We start from the raw sequence: 15681 nt of genomic DNA, 5'->3' as shown, positions 1-15681 counted from the left end.
TAAATTGGTCAGTTTTTCTAGATATGAGATGACAGAAAATAGAACATCTTGGATGTTCAAATAATAAGCATGAAACTTACCAACAGCTACTTTTGTAAGCCCAGGTAAATCGATCAGAGTCAGATTTACAACTGTCAAATTTGGAATTATTAGTGCCTAAAAATGTTCAACAACCAGAAGGCGGAAAAAAGTCATCAAATTTTTCATAGCATGTTGATTTAACTTGCATAAGTATAAAATTACTGACCTTATAAAACTTAATAAACATATGGCTAGTTGAACTCAACTAAAAATGTTTAAATTTGACCTGAGCTGTGGTGTTACACAGGTCCACCAATTTACAGAAGTTAAAGATTACTTCAAATGGCTTTTGATAAAATAAAAAACATTTCATTAAACTGCTTCTCTTCTATATTGCGAAGAGAATATAAAAAAACCATTTAGGAAGCCATGCAAATGCTCCACGCAAATATTTCCTCTGAGCCTGAAATCATTGATGCAATTATATGCGCTAGAAATGTTTTAGAAGTTCAATTAGATGTTACAGATTAGATACGAAGGTAGAAATTTAATATATTCAATCAACAAAATGGCTTCCATCTAATGATTGTCTTACGATCACTTTTCTTGAAGATGCTACAATATAACACGGGTCAAGATAGAATGAGATATAATAATACATAGGCTGATGTATTATATGTAAAAAAGAGCACTAAGTGCAAAATATGGTAATATAGTCAAATTTCTGCAGTTTTCAGTGACTCATAAAGGCATCAGGTTTTATTATGGGGCAAATTATGTGAGAGTTATTGCCAATTGAATTCCAAAATAAACTACCATTGGTTTTTGCACCCTTATGTAGCACCATAAATTAGCTAGACCATTATAAGGTTATGAGATATAAATAATTCTGATTTCCAGATAACTCTTGTTCTTAGTAGTGAGTTGTTCAGCTTGTAAACATGCATTACCATTTGGCGAATAGATACTCAAATAGATTGGTACAGTTGAAACTTGTTTACTACGACCAGTCTCCCTATCGGTTTCATCAGAAATCTCCTTTCTCACTAGGGCTGCAAAAAAGAAGCCATAGATGAACATGGATGCGCATGTAAACACGGTTCTGTGAAATATTATGTTATGTGACTTAAGCACCCAGAGAAAGCTAAACAATAGACGAAGAAATATAACCACGCATTTCTTCACAACTTCCCCTCTTCTAACCTTACTTCTCAACTCATATAAGTGTGGTTCCTGTCAGGTTTCACGCAAATATAATTAAAACTTTTACAACTAAGAAAACATAATTACCAAAATCAGTGAACTTCTTCCTTGGGAGATGAAGGAATTCTGCATACTCCTGGCCTTCATTAATCCTGTGAAGCTGCAACACGAGAGGACGTCTAGTAACAATTCCTGTGAAATTTCATCAAATATCAAGTGCTCAATTTCCTGGGAAACAATTGTTAACAAACAAACTAGTAAGAGACAGAAAAGAATGACATGAAAGCATACCTGATCCCCTAGGCAAGAAGTCCTTCCCAACAACACTTTCCAAAACTGAAGATTTACCAGAGCTCTATACAAAAGCAAATGTCATTACAAAGAACACATACATTAGAATCACTTTCTTTTTCAATTTACAACTCGCAGCAAAAATAAATCTAACAGTGATTTCTGCCCCATGCTGAAGTAATGTACACAAAGTAAATAATTATTTGACAAGAATGAAGAGGGACATATCACATGGTTCAGTTTCACACAAAAAATCAAAATTTCAAATCACTTTAGTATCACGATGCCATAAATTCATCAAAGAGAACATATAACAAGTAAATTTCATTAACCATCTATGTTCAGTCAATCCATTGAATTTTTTCCGTCAGGATCTTAAGCCAAATGTAGGGGACAAAAAAAAATTTATGTTATCATTTCTCTACATCAATTGCAAGTTTCTAAACTTATTTAAAAAGCTTAAAAAATATATGTCCGATAATAGCATTGTTAATACAGGGACCCACCACCGTAACTTCTCCATAACTGCAGTTAGAGGAAAGAATTGGCTTAGGATATATAAGGTTAGGGAGATTGGCTCTCACAGGCGATGTGGGACTATGGACCAAGTTAACCACTACGTCCCTACACCCCCTGGGCCCACAGCGGATGTGGGACCCAAGATCCTAGTCATGGCCGATCGGAACAATAGCTACGATACTAGTATTAGTACTGACCACCACCCTAACTTCTCCATAACTGCAGTTAGAGGGAAGGATTGGCTTAGGATATATAAGGTTAGGGAGATTGACTCTCACAGACGATGTGGGACTATGGACCAGGTTAACCACTGTGTCCCTACAAGCATGACTGCTTGAGCACTATGCATTATTTCCAAAATTAACACCAACATGTCACCTAACAGCATAAGGTGGAGCGAGAAAATCAAAATGAAAATAATGTTCAAATCATCATGATAGAGTACAGTTTCAGAACATTTATATACCAATAGCACACTCTAATCGTTTAAATGTCTTCCACTGCAAGGTTAACTTATACACGGTAACTTCAAAAATAGATATTTTTGAGATGAAATAAAATTGAACATTGGATTGGATCATTTAATTAAAATTTCAATCTCCAATCCAAGAAATTTAAGAAAATAAATAAATATAAATATAAATATAAACCTTTCAACACAAACACAAGAACCAAAGATTAAAATTAAAAATAATAATAACAATAATAAATTCTCAATAATCGAGCATCACAATGAAATAACATTGAATATTGGACTCTATCATTTAATTCATATTTCAAACTGCAATCCAAGAAATTTCAAATAAATAAATAAAGAAAAACGAAAAAAAAAGATTCAAAATTTCAAACAGAAAATTAAGATCCACACAAATGCAAGATCACCAGACCTGCCCTCCAACGACGGCAATGGCGGGGAGCGAGTCCCAAAGAGTCGGCAAAGCATTCTCCTCGCCATGGTCCCCGAGGGCAGTGCAGGCCCTTTGCAGCTTGTTCACCAGAGAAATCAATGTCTCCATATCGCCCTTTTGCTCCTTCTCTCAAACTGCAGCCTAAAATTGGGATTTCGGAAGGCGATTCCGTCAAAACTCCGGGGAAATAGAGAAAAAAAACGAACGAGTTTTTGGCAGAGCTGGATGGAACGAATTCAAAGAAGAGAGCGTTTGCATGATGATGATGGTGAAATGCATGGATGATATGTCCGTTGTAAGCATACCACGAGTTTGGGCCTTGCCAAACAACAAAGCCCAGTTAAAGATTAGCCAAGGCCTAAGATTGGCTAAATCTTTCAATTTTAGGTTTTGTTAAGTTTTAATTTTTAATTTTTATTTTTAAAATATTACTTTTATTTTTAATTTAATTACCAAAATACGCATGTCCGTAACTATTTACGGACATGAGCTGTTTTTTTTAATATTAAAACTTTATTTTTTTTAAAAACCGTGAGTCCCACAAAGTTTTACATATAAACCCTTATAATTTTATAATTTTTTTTATAATTTTTTTTTTCTCATTTCTACTCTCTTATTTCAAACCCTTACAATTTTTAATGTATAGCATAAAGATTTTCAACCAATGTCAAATGAGAGATATGGGAACCTCTATAATAGTTTAACATCTATGTCCTGATCGTATAATGCAAATCCCATCTTTAGGATACCCAAAATTTACAATAATTTATAATAAAATGAATATAAGGGAGCCAAAGAGAGGAGTGAAGCTAGGAGTGGTAGAAGGGGGGCCATGGCCCCCAGTTTTTTTAATAATATATATATATATATATATATATATATCAAATTAATGCATATAATAAAAAATTATTATCTTTTTTAAAATTTTTGTGAAATTTTATTGTTTTGCTCTTTAGTATTTAACAAATTGATTTATATAGTTTTTTATTTTGTATTTTTGGCACAAGTCTATTGTTTGATGAGTTGTTTTTTTTTTTACAAATTAGTATATATAGTCTAAAATATTATAGTTTTAGACAAACATATTTATCAAATTTTACTGTTTAGTCTTTTGATATTTAATAAGTTGGTCATATAGTAACAATTTTTTTTTGTAAAATTTATTATGCGATAACTTGATTTTTGAAAAATTAGTATATATATGCTATTTAAAAAGGTATAGTTTTAGGAAAATATTTATAAAAATGTAATATTTTTCTCATTCACTTTTTACTTGTCCTCTAAAAAAAATTTTATCTCCTTTTGAAAATTTTTTTGGCCCCCCCAAAAAAATTTCTATCTCCCTTTGAAAAATTTTTTGGCTCCCCCTAAAAAAAATTCTGGTTCCACCCCCGACCAAAGTGTTGTGGTTTATATTGCAATGAAGGTCATAGTCGTTGAAATTGCCCAAATAAAACTAATCCAATTCGTATGTTGTACTGTAACCTAAATATTGTATTTGTTGAATTATTATATATATATATATATAATTTTTTCGTCCATTCAAAATATCAAGTGAGTTTGTTTTAGTTGCGGGGGTAATTTTTACATGTTAAAATTTTTGGTTAAAATTTTAATATGTGAAAATATTTTGTTATTGTGAAAAAAAATATTTAAAATATTTAAATTATTAATAGTTTAAAAAATTAGTAAAAGTAGAAATAGGACAGTGGAAACGGAAAAAAACAAGTTATAAAAAATTATTATGAAATTATAAAAAATTGAATGTAAAACTGTTTTTTATTTAATATGAAATTATAAAAACAAGCTATAAGAACCAGATGGGTCGGCGGTTTTTTTTAAAAAAATAAAACTTTAATATTAAAAAATAAATAAAACTACGCATGTCCGTAAATAACTAGGGACATGAGCATTTTCGTAATTAAGTTAAAAAAAAATAATATTCTAAAAAAGATTCTGTTATGTTATTAGCATTTGACCACAAATTACCACCATGCCTGCATGAAGTAGTAGTAGTTTTTGTTATTTAAAAATAAAATAATAAAATAAAATATAAATTAAAATTTATTAAAAAAATTTACACTTTAAAATAAAAGTAATTTAATAACAAATTAAAATTTAAATGAGTTTTGATAGAAAAATTAAATTATATTTGAATTTTACAAGTTTAGGGTGCATTTGATACGCAGCTAAGTACAACACAAGCAGTACAGAACAGAACAAGTAATTGTGATACAACACAACTATTTGTCTTGTACCATGTAGGGATGGCAACGGGTCGGGTCGGGTCGGGTGCGGGTTTTAAAAACCCCAACCCACACCCGCACCCGATGGGTAATCGGGTAGCCGCGGGTATACCAGCCCCTGCCCCATATTAAAAAAATTAATAAAAAATATATATTTTTTATAGAAAAATAACTTAAAAGTAATTATAATTTTTTTAATAAAATAAAATAAAATTATTGTAAAATTACAAGACGAAACAAAGAGAAAAAATAAAAAACCCTAAATTGTTAAGTTGTAGAACATATTAGTATATATATTTATATATGTATATATATTATATAAATATTTTAGTAATTTTAATTTCGGGTCGGGTATTAGAATTCCCATACCCGCACCCGCATCCGTTTAATACAAGTCGGGTTTTACCTGAACCCGACCTGAAACCCGGTCAAATCGGGTTTTACCCGTCAAACTCAGGGTCGAGTCGGGTCGGGTTTGGATATTATTGCCATCCTTAGTATCATGTTTGATATTCTATGGATAGCTTCTCGGACAAAAATATTATAAAATTACTTCTAATACCCTTTACATTTTTTTATGTTTGTTTTACAATAAACAATTTCACAATAAGATATTGTTTTCAATATTTTAATTAATTTTTTTTTTATAATTAATCAATTTAGTAAATCATAATTATGTTTTTTTTCTAATTTTCAAAATATACGCAAAATTAATTTTTTTTAAGAAAATACATGATAAATTCCGTTAATATATCAGTTAGTTCAATAATATTATTTTTTATATGAGATTGCTAATATGTTTGATATATCTATGAAAATTATATCTATGATTCAGGAATATAAGATATAAAGAGATTTATATTTATTTTTCATACAATTTAATTTTTTAATTTTTAAATTGAAATATTAAAAAAATTTATGTTAATTTATATGATTTAAAATTTTAATTTTAAGATATTGATCTTACATTTAAAAGAATGTTATATTTTTAAAATTGATTAGCGTCGTGATGTGATATACATGATTCTATTTTTTATTCTTTATTAAGGGTAATTTAGTTTTTAGTTGTGCTATACCACGTTAAAACTTTTGTACCGAGGTTTTGATTGTACAAAAATTTTGACTACTTATGCTGTACTCTGACATCCTCTTGTGTTGTACTTTAAACTTTTTAACAAACCAAACAAAGAACAAAAGAAGTTGTGTTATGTTGTACCTCAAAATTTTGTGTATCAAACGGACCCTAAGTAAGAAAATGATCCGACAAACACAAAACCGTGGTAGTTACCGAGACATGAGTCATTCTCACGAGTTAGATAGCCTCAATTTAGTGATTTTTAAAATAAAAGGTAAACATCTTTTAATGTAATTATTAATATATCCCTAAATTATATAATAAATAAAGAACAAAATTTATAAACCCATGCCTAAGAATAAGCAACATCTTGGTTCTTTGGTGGTTAGCATGAAATTGAGTCCACTGAATTATTTTTCTTAAAATAAAGAGTAAAAATAATTTTTTTTAACTTTATTATAAATAATTATAACAATAAATATATTTATTTTATTTTTTCACAGACCCATTTTCCAAATGGGCCTTCTTTTTTTTGTTAAAGGCCACGACAGCCACATTTTTATCAAACCCCCATTTTTCAAGTGGGCCTTTGGGATTTGGCTGGTACCCCTGCCCTTGAACAGATGTCTCAGATTTTACTTAAATTCTATAGCCAGACAAAAATTTGAAGCATATTAATTTCACTTGAAATAAATCTTAATTATCTTTACAATTTTAATAATTTTATGTTAAGCTAGTTATTTGCAAGGGGTGGTTATACAAGCACAATTTTGAACTTTTCATAAGCATATACAATTAAAGAATTAGTGCACAATGAAAGGTACCTGGAGAATGTAATAACAAAAAATTGATATAAACACATTAACAAAATTTAAAAATTTAATCCAGCTCTATATTAACTAATGTAATTGACAAGGAAACTTGTTCATAGTGTGTGATTCCAAGATTTCATTTCAGAGCATAAAGGAAACCCTAAGTCCTCAAAGGAAACAAATCCTGAGCTTTGCTTCCGTATGGAAGTAGGAATATTCAGTAGGAATGCAATTGCCTGCCTTGTTAGTGCTGAACTTCAAAGATGAAAAGATTATTAGGCAAGCAACAAGTAATCAATAAAATTCAACACATCACAAGAAAATAAAAATGATTAAGCAGTAATATACAATTAGACCCAAATCAAGATACACATTTGACTTGAGAGATCCAACTATTAGAAAAAAATCAATATCTGTATCATTTAGTACAGAAAAATGTATTTATATACAAGAGGCATGTCTTATTTTCCATAAAATATAGAAGCCACTGAAAATTTTCATTTACACCAAAGTCTTATTATAATTGGTTAGTTAAGGGTATGGTAAATGACATCAGCTGTTAAAAACCAAGATCAGGTAGACTAAGTTCCAATTCAATACATACATTGATCAACATGTATATACTCTGCACATCAGAAAATAAGGAATCAGAAGATGCTGCTCATTCAATTAGCGTCATCGGGTGATCCGTATCCCCGAGGATTCTTGCTGGCCCAGTTCCATTGATCCCGACACATTTCATCAATTCCATACTTTGCCCTATAAAATAAAATAGGTACAGAATCAAGAACCATATCAAAATGCGACATGCACATAGAAGGAAGAACTCATGGATGTTAAGGGAATGAATAGAAGAATATGTGAGATTTGTAAAAGACATCAAATGAGGATCAAAGATAGAAAATAAGAATGAGAAAATATAATGTGCATGTGCACACAAATGGTAGCACATGCTTCCTCATGTATGGACACAATTGCATATAGAATGTATATTACATACTTCCAGTTAAGCTCCTTTTCTGCTTTGGAAGTAGACGCATAAACAATTTCAGCATCACCAGGTCGTCTACCAGACATTATCAGCGGAATTTTCTGCAGGAATTGCATAGGTTAAAAGTTACAACAATGGAAATAGATAAAACTGAATATGAAACGAAGGTAAATGGCAGAATTTCTGGGCTTCATGAAAACTGTATTTGGGTTGTATGAGGCTCTTCAACAGCAAAGTTCCCAGAGAAGACGGAATGTTTCATAAGAAAAGAGCAATCTATAATTCCTGATCAGAAAGATGATTACAGTTCAAAATTTCAACAGGAGCATAGACTACCTTCCCAGATGCCTTCTCAAAAGCTGCCACCATTTCCAAAACAGAAGTTCCTTTTCCAGTACCTAGATTGTAAACTTCACAGCCTGCAATGCAATCAACTTGTATAGACTATGAGTGAACTTCCTTTGGAGAACCAAGAATAAGAAATATTTATTTTCAATCAATTACCTATTTTAGGATCTTCAAAGAGTTTCTTCAGAGCTGCAAGATGTCCATCTGCTAGGTCAACAACATGAATGTAATCCCGTACCTGCAGAAATGGGCATAAATTGTTACAAGTCCATGCTGCATGCTACAAAACATTACCACAAGCAATTCTCATTTCAGTTTTGCAAGTAGTTAGAATTTCGATACAAAAATGTCTGAGACACAATCAACAAACAAACAGTCGTAAATGGCAAATAAAATTCCATCAAATACAGATACACTTGAGTAGTCACCATACTCATATGACTGCATGCAACCTCAAGTAAAGGATAAGTTTGGGATGCCGTTGAACTTCCAACTGACCTCATAAAACACAAGATAAAATAAGAGATTAATTACTAGGAACAAGAAACAATTGGATCCAAAGCTCCTAAACATTTTTTTTAAAAATGCCCATAAGAGAATAATCTGAACCTGTTGTAAGGGATTTATTACATTATCATCTCAACCAAGACAGCTTCATGTTGTAAGAAGTATCAGAGAAAGTCTAATTCCAATGATGATGCAAAGAAAAGTCTGAAGAAGAATTATAGCTAAGGATTAAAAAAAGGCAAGTGGAAAGAAAAGAGGAAATTTCAAAATAAAACACCTATGCCGCGTTTTTAAGTCAGAAGGTCTAAGTCATACAAAAGAAAAAGGGTATGTTGGGTCCTGTTTTGAGATCTAAAATGGATGTGACAGAAATTGTAATTTTAATAGCGGGGAGAATTAAATAATACGTCAGAAACCATGAAAAGAATGGTTGAATAATAAAAGGTGATGGTAGCAATACCCCAGTCCCGTCCTTTGTTGAATAGTCACTGCCATATACTGTAAGGGCAGGTCTCCTCCCTACAGCAACTTGCTGTACAAAAGGCATGAGGTTGTTGGGAATTCCATGAGGATCTTCACCAATATATCCACTGGGATGAGCTCCAACAGGATTAAAGTATCTAAGTAATATAATGTTCCAATCAGTGTCTGACCGTTGGATATCACGACATATCTCTTCAATAAACAGCTGCAATGATCAAGTTATGAATGAATTAATTCACTAGAAACAGAGTATTGAAATTGGAATTACACTTTTTCTAAAAGATACAAGAGTAAACCTTGGTTCGTCCGTATGGATTTACAGCACAAAGTGGGAATTCTTCTGTACAAGGTACCTCCTTTGGCCATCCATAAACTGTTGCTGACGATGAGAACACAAGCTGGCAAGTTCAGCCAACAGCAGCCAATTAATTTTCGAAGGAATTAAAAGATCATGATCTACAATTTTCACCAGTAAGGGTACTAGCATACAATGACTTATTTATATATTTATAGAATCAAGTAGAACAATGTATAAATACCAGAGATGAATTATAGATAAAATTATAAGTCATGTAAACAAATCTTTTCATAAACAGGCACATTAAGTTGTTCATAAACAGGCACATTAAGTTGGTAACTTGTTATGCTCACCAACCACAAATAACATCGGAAAGAATTGATGTTGAGCTGGTCGCTTTCAGATCTATCATCTTTTCAACAAACAGAAACCTTGGTTACCATTGTTTGTCAATGCAACCAAGTCAGTATTAAAAAAATTTTATACAAATAAACTCAGTGCACTAAATTTTCTCATTAAAAATAAGAAATTGCAGTGGAAGGAACATGGATAGGACAATTGGTCAGACTCATGGACACAACTGAAAATATTTTATGCGTAAATAAGGCTGACTCAAAATTATGTATAAATATCCTGCAAAACATCAATTGCCCACAAATATTTTACCTATAAAAATAGCATAGTTAAAGAGAAACAAAAATGGCAAATTTATAGAGTACTTCCACTAGAGCAGCACATCATCGTAAAAGAATTCGAGCAAATCAACCGAAAAAAAGTGCTGATTTCTGAACTTTAGACTAGCCTTATCGGAACTATAAAATTTTACTATATATAGATTTCAAACACAATACCTTTTTGCATCCATGCGCAGACATCACTTCCAAGAGAGTAATTGTACCAATAAGGTTATTGTTATAATAGAGCAGTGGTTTCTGCACACTTTCTCCAACTGCTTTTAAGCCAGCAAAATGGATAACAGCATCAAAAACTACAACAAGGGATCAGATGAAGAATATGTTAAAAGTATAGTAGAACTTTATCAAAGATTTTTACTCAAAAGGGAAGCTCCATCACCATAGTTGAGTATGATTTGAACAGGGAAAACTAAATTTTAGAGGAAAGAAAAAATTTGCAACTGCTCTTGGATAAAAATTTGTTCGAAGAGAGAGACCAATTATGGTATTAATCAACCGTAGTACTATCCCTCCATCACCAATAACCCTAACTCTTTAGATCCATCTCAAAAGGCCTTCACCTCTTATACTTTTCAAGGGCCCTCACTGAACGAAAAACATTTTGAGAAACAAAAAGGATATTGCAGTGGCAACTATGACAGCTCAAACTTCAATTTGTCAACCTATAAATTGATGTACATGCACTCATAGATTTGTGCACTGTTAATGCTGCTGGATAAGATAATTAATGACATTAAACATGATAGAAAGACCATATGTTTAACAGTTCAAAAGATTAGGATATCTATCAATTGTTTGGGAAAGTATTACATTATATAATCAATGGCCCTCAGAGCATAACAATAAGCAAATGGAAAAGACCAATGGCACTTTGATTCCAATTATAGATTAGTTTGCAATTTCTAATGTTAAAAGAAATAGAACATGGAACAGACGCAAGTTTCACACTAAATGTCATAAACCAGAACCAAATTTATCTCAAGGGCTATATTTAATACTTCAAGCTTATAAATTTGCATGTAAAGGAGCTAGAAAAAATATATCTAACAAAAAGCCATTGAACCCAATAAAGTAACATTAAGTGTTTTTCAAAACACCAAGTAAGAAGAATTTAAGGCCAAGAATAAAGGATGTGAGTGGAAGATGATCATTTTACTCTCCAATTTTAGATAAACAAAAAAAACTAGCATCAAAGAATAGAAGAATGATATATGTGATTCAGGCTGTTATATCAATACCAACTACACAACCCTTTATTCACTGGAATAAAATGTCTCCTTAAAGGACTAACTGGGAAAAAGTTGAGATGACTCTAGGTTGAAAAGTAGCTCCTACAAATTATTTGCACAGGAAAATTTTGCAAAAATATATACTCGGAAGAAATAATTACAGGGATATAATTCTTACAAAAAAAGAAGTTGCATTATATTTAAAGAAATGAGGGATATGACAAAGAAAGGAACTCATCCAGAAAACTCTACTTACTTGTCTGAAGCAAATATCTTCCCCAAATCAGCTTTATTTCGGATATCAATCTGCACAAATGAAATCCTTAAAGGAGAAATTGTGATTGATATAAAAGCATCGAAGTCTAACAGGTGCTTGTAAAATTGATACAAAGATTTTTCATATCAGTATAAAAAACTATAGGGAAGAAACCATAGTCATACAAGAAAAATATTATGCTTAAGACATGACTTTTCTGCTTAATCTGTGTTTGGTTGTTGACCAAACTAAAGATAAAGAAAGGTTATATCAAAGGCGTAGTAGAAAACAGATTTTATTTTACAAATCTATTTTTTAATAAGATGCATACATTATTCAAAATAAATTGCTACCTCAAATGAAAAAAAAAAAGTATTAGAGATTTAAGAGAACCTTTATACCGTTTGTTAAGCTTTATCCACACTCCATGCATATTGGAAAATACAGGTTGTAAATTAGCTTAGATTCCAAAACTAGTTCCTTCTTCATGATACTTGCAGTATTATTATTATTCAATTAAAAAATAATTCCACTAGACCAGAATTCATCAAATGCATACATGCAAATGCTTAACCAAGTGATGCTTTTAACAGATTAATTGGAACAAATAATCTGCAAAACAACATTACGCAAGGTGCAATTTGGATCAGTTGGGCAACATCAAAGTTTACAGAGTGATCCAAATAACATGGAACAAGGTAGTTCCCTGCTTCCCTAAATTGAGAAATATGAATAAAATAATAAAATAATAAATTTATTTTTCTTATGAATACAAATTTTATCTTATATTTTTCTTTCTTTTATGAGACGCAGATGGTGTTTGCTACAGCAAATGAAAGAAAAGTTTTAGCCATTTGAGAAAAACTTTAGACCAAAAGTCCAACTTTTTCCACACTGCACACACATTGACTGAACATACAGGTTGTAAAGCTACACAGCTAGCTTAGATTCCAAAGTTTAGTTCCTTCATCATGATGACATTCTGCATTATAATTATTCAATTTTAAATATAATAAAAATCTCTACCATCTTCCATCAACAAATGTTTTTATCCAACCGCATAAATGCAACTTCCATCAACAAATGTTTGAAAAACTGATACCTTTAACAGATTAACAGCAAAAAGAATCTAGAGAACAACATTAAAAGCAAAGTGAGAAGGTGGCCAACATCGAAGTCTAGAAAGTGATTCAAAAAACATGGTCCATGGAACAATACCTCCCCTTTAATTGAGGAATATTTGATTAAAATAATAAAAAGAATATATTTCTTTCTTCTGAAAAATATATATTAAAAAAAGAGTAATCATTTCACTAATGGGGCCATCATGTTATTATAATTTAAAAAAATCCAGGCATCAGAAGCAAAACAGCACCAACTCGATGACATCAAATGCCAGTTCATCTCACAACATTCATTCATTCATTCACCGCATAATCAACATCACCAAAAGGCCAGATCTTTTCGTTTCAAACCACAACAGAATCAAATCGTTTGCAATGAAACAACCGAAGAGCGATTCAATAACTAAAACTCAAAAGAAAACCAAACCAAAATACCTTAAAAAACGTGAGATTCTTGCCGAGGTCTCCAGCGAGCTCAGCAACGCGGTCGATGGCGACCTGGGAGGAGTTATCAAGATTATCAACAGCGACAACACGGAAGCCAGAGAGAAGAAGCTGAAGGACGGTGTGGCTGCCGATGTATCCAGCGGCGCCGGTGACGAGGATGGAGACGGAGGCCATGGGAGAAGCTTAGGGCTTGAATTGGATGGATCTGAAGGTGTGCAAGGATCAAGGATGTGGAAAAATATATAGGAAGTGGGAGGGAAAGGGGGAGAGCGGTGATGGAAGCAAGGTTCACGTAGGTGTCCACATGTGAGAATGGGATTGGAAAGGCGGTTGTGCTTGTGAGGGGGTGGGTTCGAATTCTTGGAAAAAGTAGGGTAGGGTTTGCTTTTTCACGGGTATGTGTGCATTTGGATTTGTGGAATTTGGATTAAGAAATGATTGCGTGTGAGGGCGGTGCGCGGTGGAGTGAAATTTAGGGATGTGAATGGAGGAGGAAGAGGATGATGACGTGGATTTTTTAATTATTATTTTGTTATTTATTTATTTATTTGTTTGGGGATGGAGAATGGAAGTATGAAACTTTTAGTGTGATTGAGTTTTTGTTGGTTTGTTTGTTTATTTATTTATTTATTGGGTTGAAATTGACTTACTTTTGGGCTTGGGTTTGGCTGCTTTTACAACTTTTGGTTATATGTATTATTATTATTATTATTATTTTATAATTAAATAAGTTGAAAAATTAAGATGATATATTTTATAATTTTTAAAAGGGAGAATTGGTTATATACCCCTCAAAAATTCTATAATTACATATTTACTTTCCGAAAAAAATATAATCAGATATATACTCCCGAAAAAAATATAGGTAATTACGGATACGCCTACTCATAGATTCCGTGAATCAAACTCGATTAACTATGGTTATAACTTGGATTAAGATATACAAAAAGTCTAAAAATAACCCTTTATACAACTTAAAAAAACTTTTCGAGGGTATATATCTGATTGAGTATAATGGTAATTTTATATATTTGTTGTTTGTTAATAGATGGTTTTTCAACAAATTTGAGCCCGAGGTATATACGTAATTACGTATATTATTCAGGCAGTATGTATGCAATTAACTTTTATTTAAGGGCAAATATGCAATTTCAAAATTTTTTAGGGGTATACCTGCAAAAGCCCCTTTTTAAAACTAGAACGATAATTCAAATATTGGGGTCAATCTTGGGGTTTGACTCTTTGCTTTCATCTTTAACTTGGTAAATGCCTCTGTTTTGTGTCAGTTTTTTTTTTTTTCAATTAATATTATGGACACAGAATTCTGGTAATATATATATACATATAATTCAAAACACTAACCAAATTATAATATTATACATAGGACAAAATAAACAAATAGCTGCAATGAAACAATGCCCAATCGGAAGAACAACCAAGGGAAAAATAAAAATAAAAATAATATTTAGAAAAGAAAAAAAATAAATGTAATTAAGCAATAATATACTCACCATAATTATTATTTTGAGTATTAAATTAAACCAATGAATGGGCCTTAAATTATATTTTTTTTTTCTTCATTAAAATGTCATTAATGCACCATGTTTTTAATGAAAGTATACAGCCCATATAATCCCCAGTGTATAATTAAATAAATTTATATAGTTATCAAACTCAGACTAACTAGGGACCCAACATCTAAATTAGTCCAAATTTTTAATTTAAACACTTATGCGATCAACTCAGTGTAACATATTTTGACATATCTTAAATTGGCTAAAACTGATGAATCATCATGATTTCCATGACCCAAGCGAATCGAATTTTATTTTTTGAAATAACTTTTTCATTCCTTTAGTTTTCATTTTTATTTTTATTTTTATTTTTATTTTTATGTTAAAAATAAATAGTATGCCATTTTCGTAAACTAAGAAGAAAAAAATGATAGGGGTTTTTAATAACTATAATCGAGGCTTTTTCTTGTTTAAGATTTTTTTTTCTTTGTTTTTCCTTCAAATTAGTTGTTTTATAACTAACAAATGGTAGTGAGTATTATGTTATATATTATGTATCATATAACTAAAAAGTAATTTATAATTCTAAAATAATATTTAAATTTGTTTATTAACCTATCATTTATCTAAATGACCATGATGATTGAACCATTTAATCTGACACTATTTTGTTGTTTAAGCTGTTTGTAATAACTATACCCCAAATAATTTTGA

General features: G+C 31.2%; 2 protein-coding genes across 3 annotated transcripts in view; both read right to left on the bottom strand.

Annotated features, from left to right (window-relative positions):
- LOC120280060 (dynamin-related protein 5A-like) overlaps window positions 1-3152 on the bottom strand; it is a 38743-nt gene extending 35591 nt beyond the window's left edge. For both annotated transcript variants that reach the window (XM_039286769.1, XM_039286770.1), the window contains exons 1-5: window positions 2922-3152; window positions 1516-1579; window positions 1312-1416; window positions 972-1073; window positions 81-131 (exon numbers count right to left, since the gene is read on the bottom strand). In XM_039286769.1, the coding sequence (XP_039142703.1) occupies window positions 81-131; window positions 972-1073; window positions 1312-1416; window positions 1516-1579; window positions 2922-3050 (451 nt within the window). In that variant the 5' untranslated portion in view covers window positions 3051-3152. The remainder of the gene's footprint in view (window positions 1-80; window positions 132-971; window positions 1074-1311; window positions 1417-1515; window positions 1580-2921) is intronic.
- Window positions 3153-7551: 4399 nt separating this feature from the next.
- Window positions 7552-13958, bottom strand: LOC120280814 (UDP-glucose 4-epimerase GEPI48-like). Its single transcript, XM_039287764.1, has 9 exons — window positions 13442-13958; window positions 11883-11932; window positions 10554-10689; window positions 9701-9802; window positions 9382-9609; window positions 8571-8652; window positions 8403-8485; window positions 8076-8167; window positions 7552-7834 (listed from the first exon to the last, which is right to left on the bottom strand). Exons 1-9 carry the CDS (start codon window positions 13625-13627, stop codon window positions 7741-7743), a joined length of 1053 nt encoding a protein of 350 aa, XP_039143698.1. The 5' UTR covers window positions 13628-13958; the 3' UTR covers window positions 7552-7740.
- Window positions 13959-15681: the final 1723 nt, after the last annotated feature.

Source organism: Dioscorea cayenensis, chromosome 17 (genome assembly GCF_009730915.1).
Source record: "Dioscorea cayenensis subsp. rotundata cultivar TDr96_F1 chromosome 17, TDr96_F1_v2_PseudoChromosome.rev07_lg8_w22 25.fasta, whole genome shotgun sequence".
Lineage (NCBI taxonomy): Eukaryota > Viridiplantae > Streptophyta > Magnoliopsida > Dioscoreales > Dioscoreaceae > Dioscorea > Dioscorea cayenensis.
This window is presented reverse-complemented; position numbering and strand designations above follow the sequence as displayed.

Coding starts and splice junctions, on each gene's coding strand:
- LOC120280814 (XM_039287764.1), bottom strand. CDS start 13,627: ATGGCCTCCGTCTCCATCCTCGTCACCGGCGCCGCTGGATACATCGGC. Junction 11,933..13,441: donor AGAATCTCACGTTTTTTAAG/GTATTTTGGTTT, acceptor TCATTTGTGCAG/ATTGATATCCGAAATAAAGC. Junction 8,653..9,381: donor CAACAAAGGACGGGACTGGG/GTATTGCTACCA, acceptor CCATTTCTGCAG/GTACGGGATTACATTCATGT.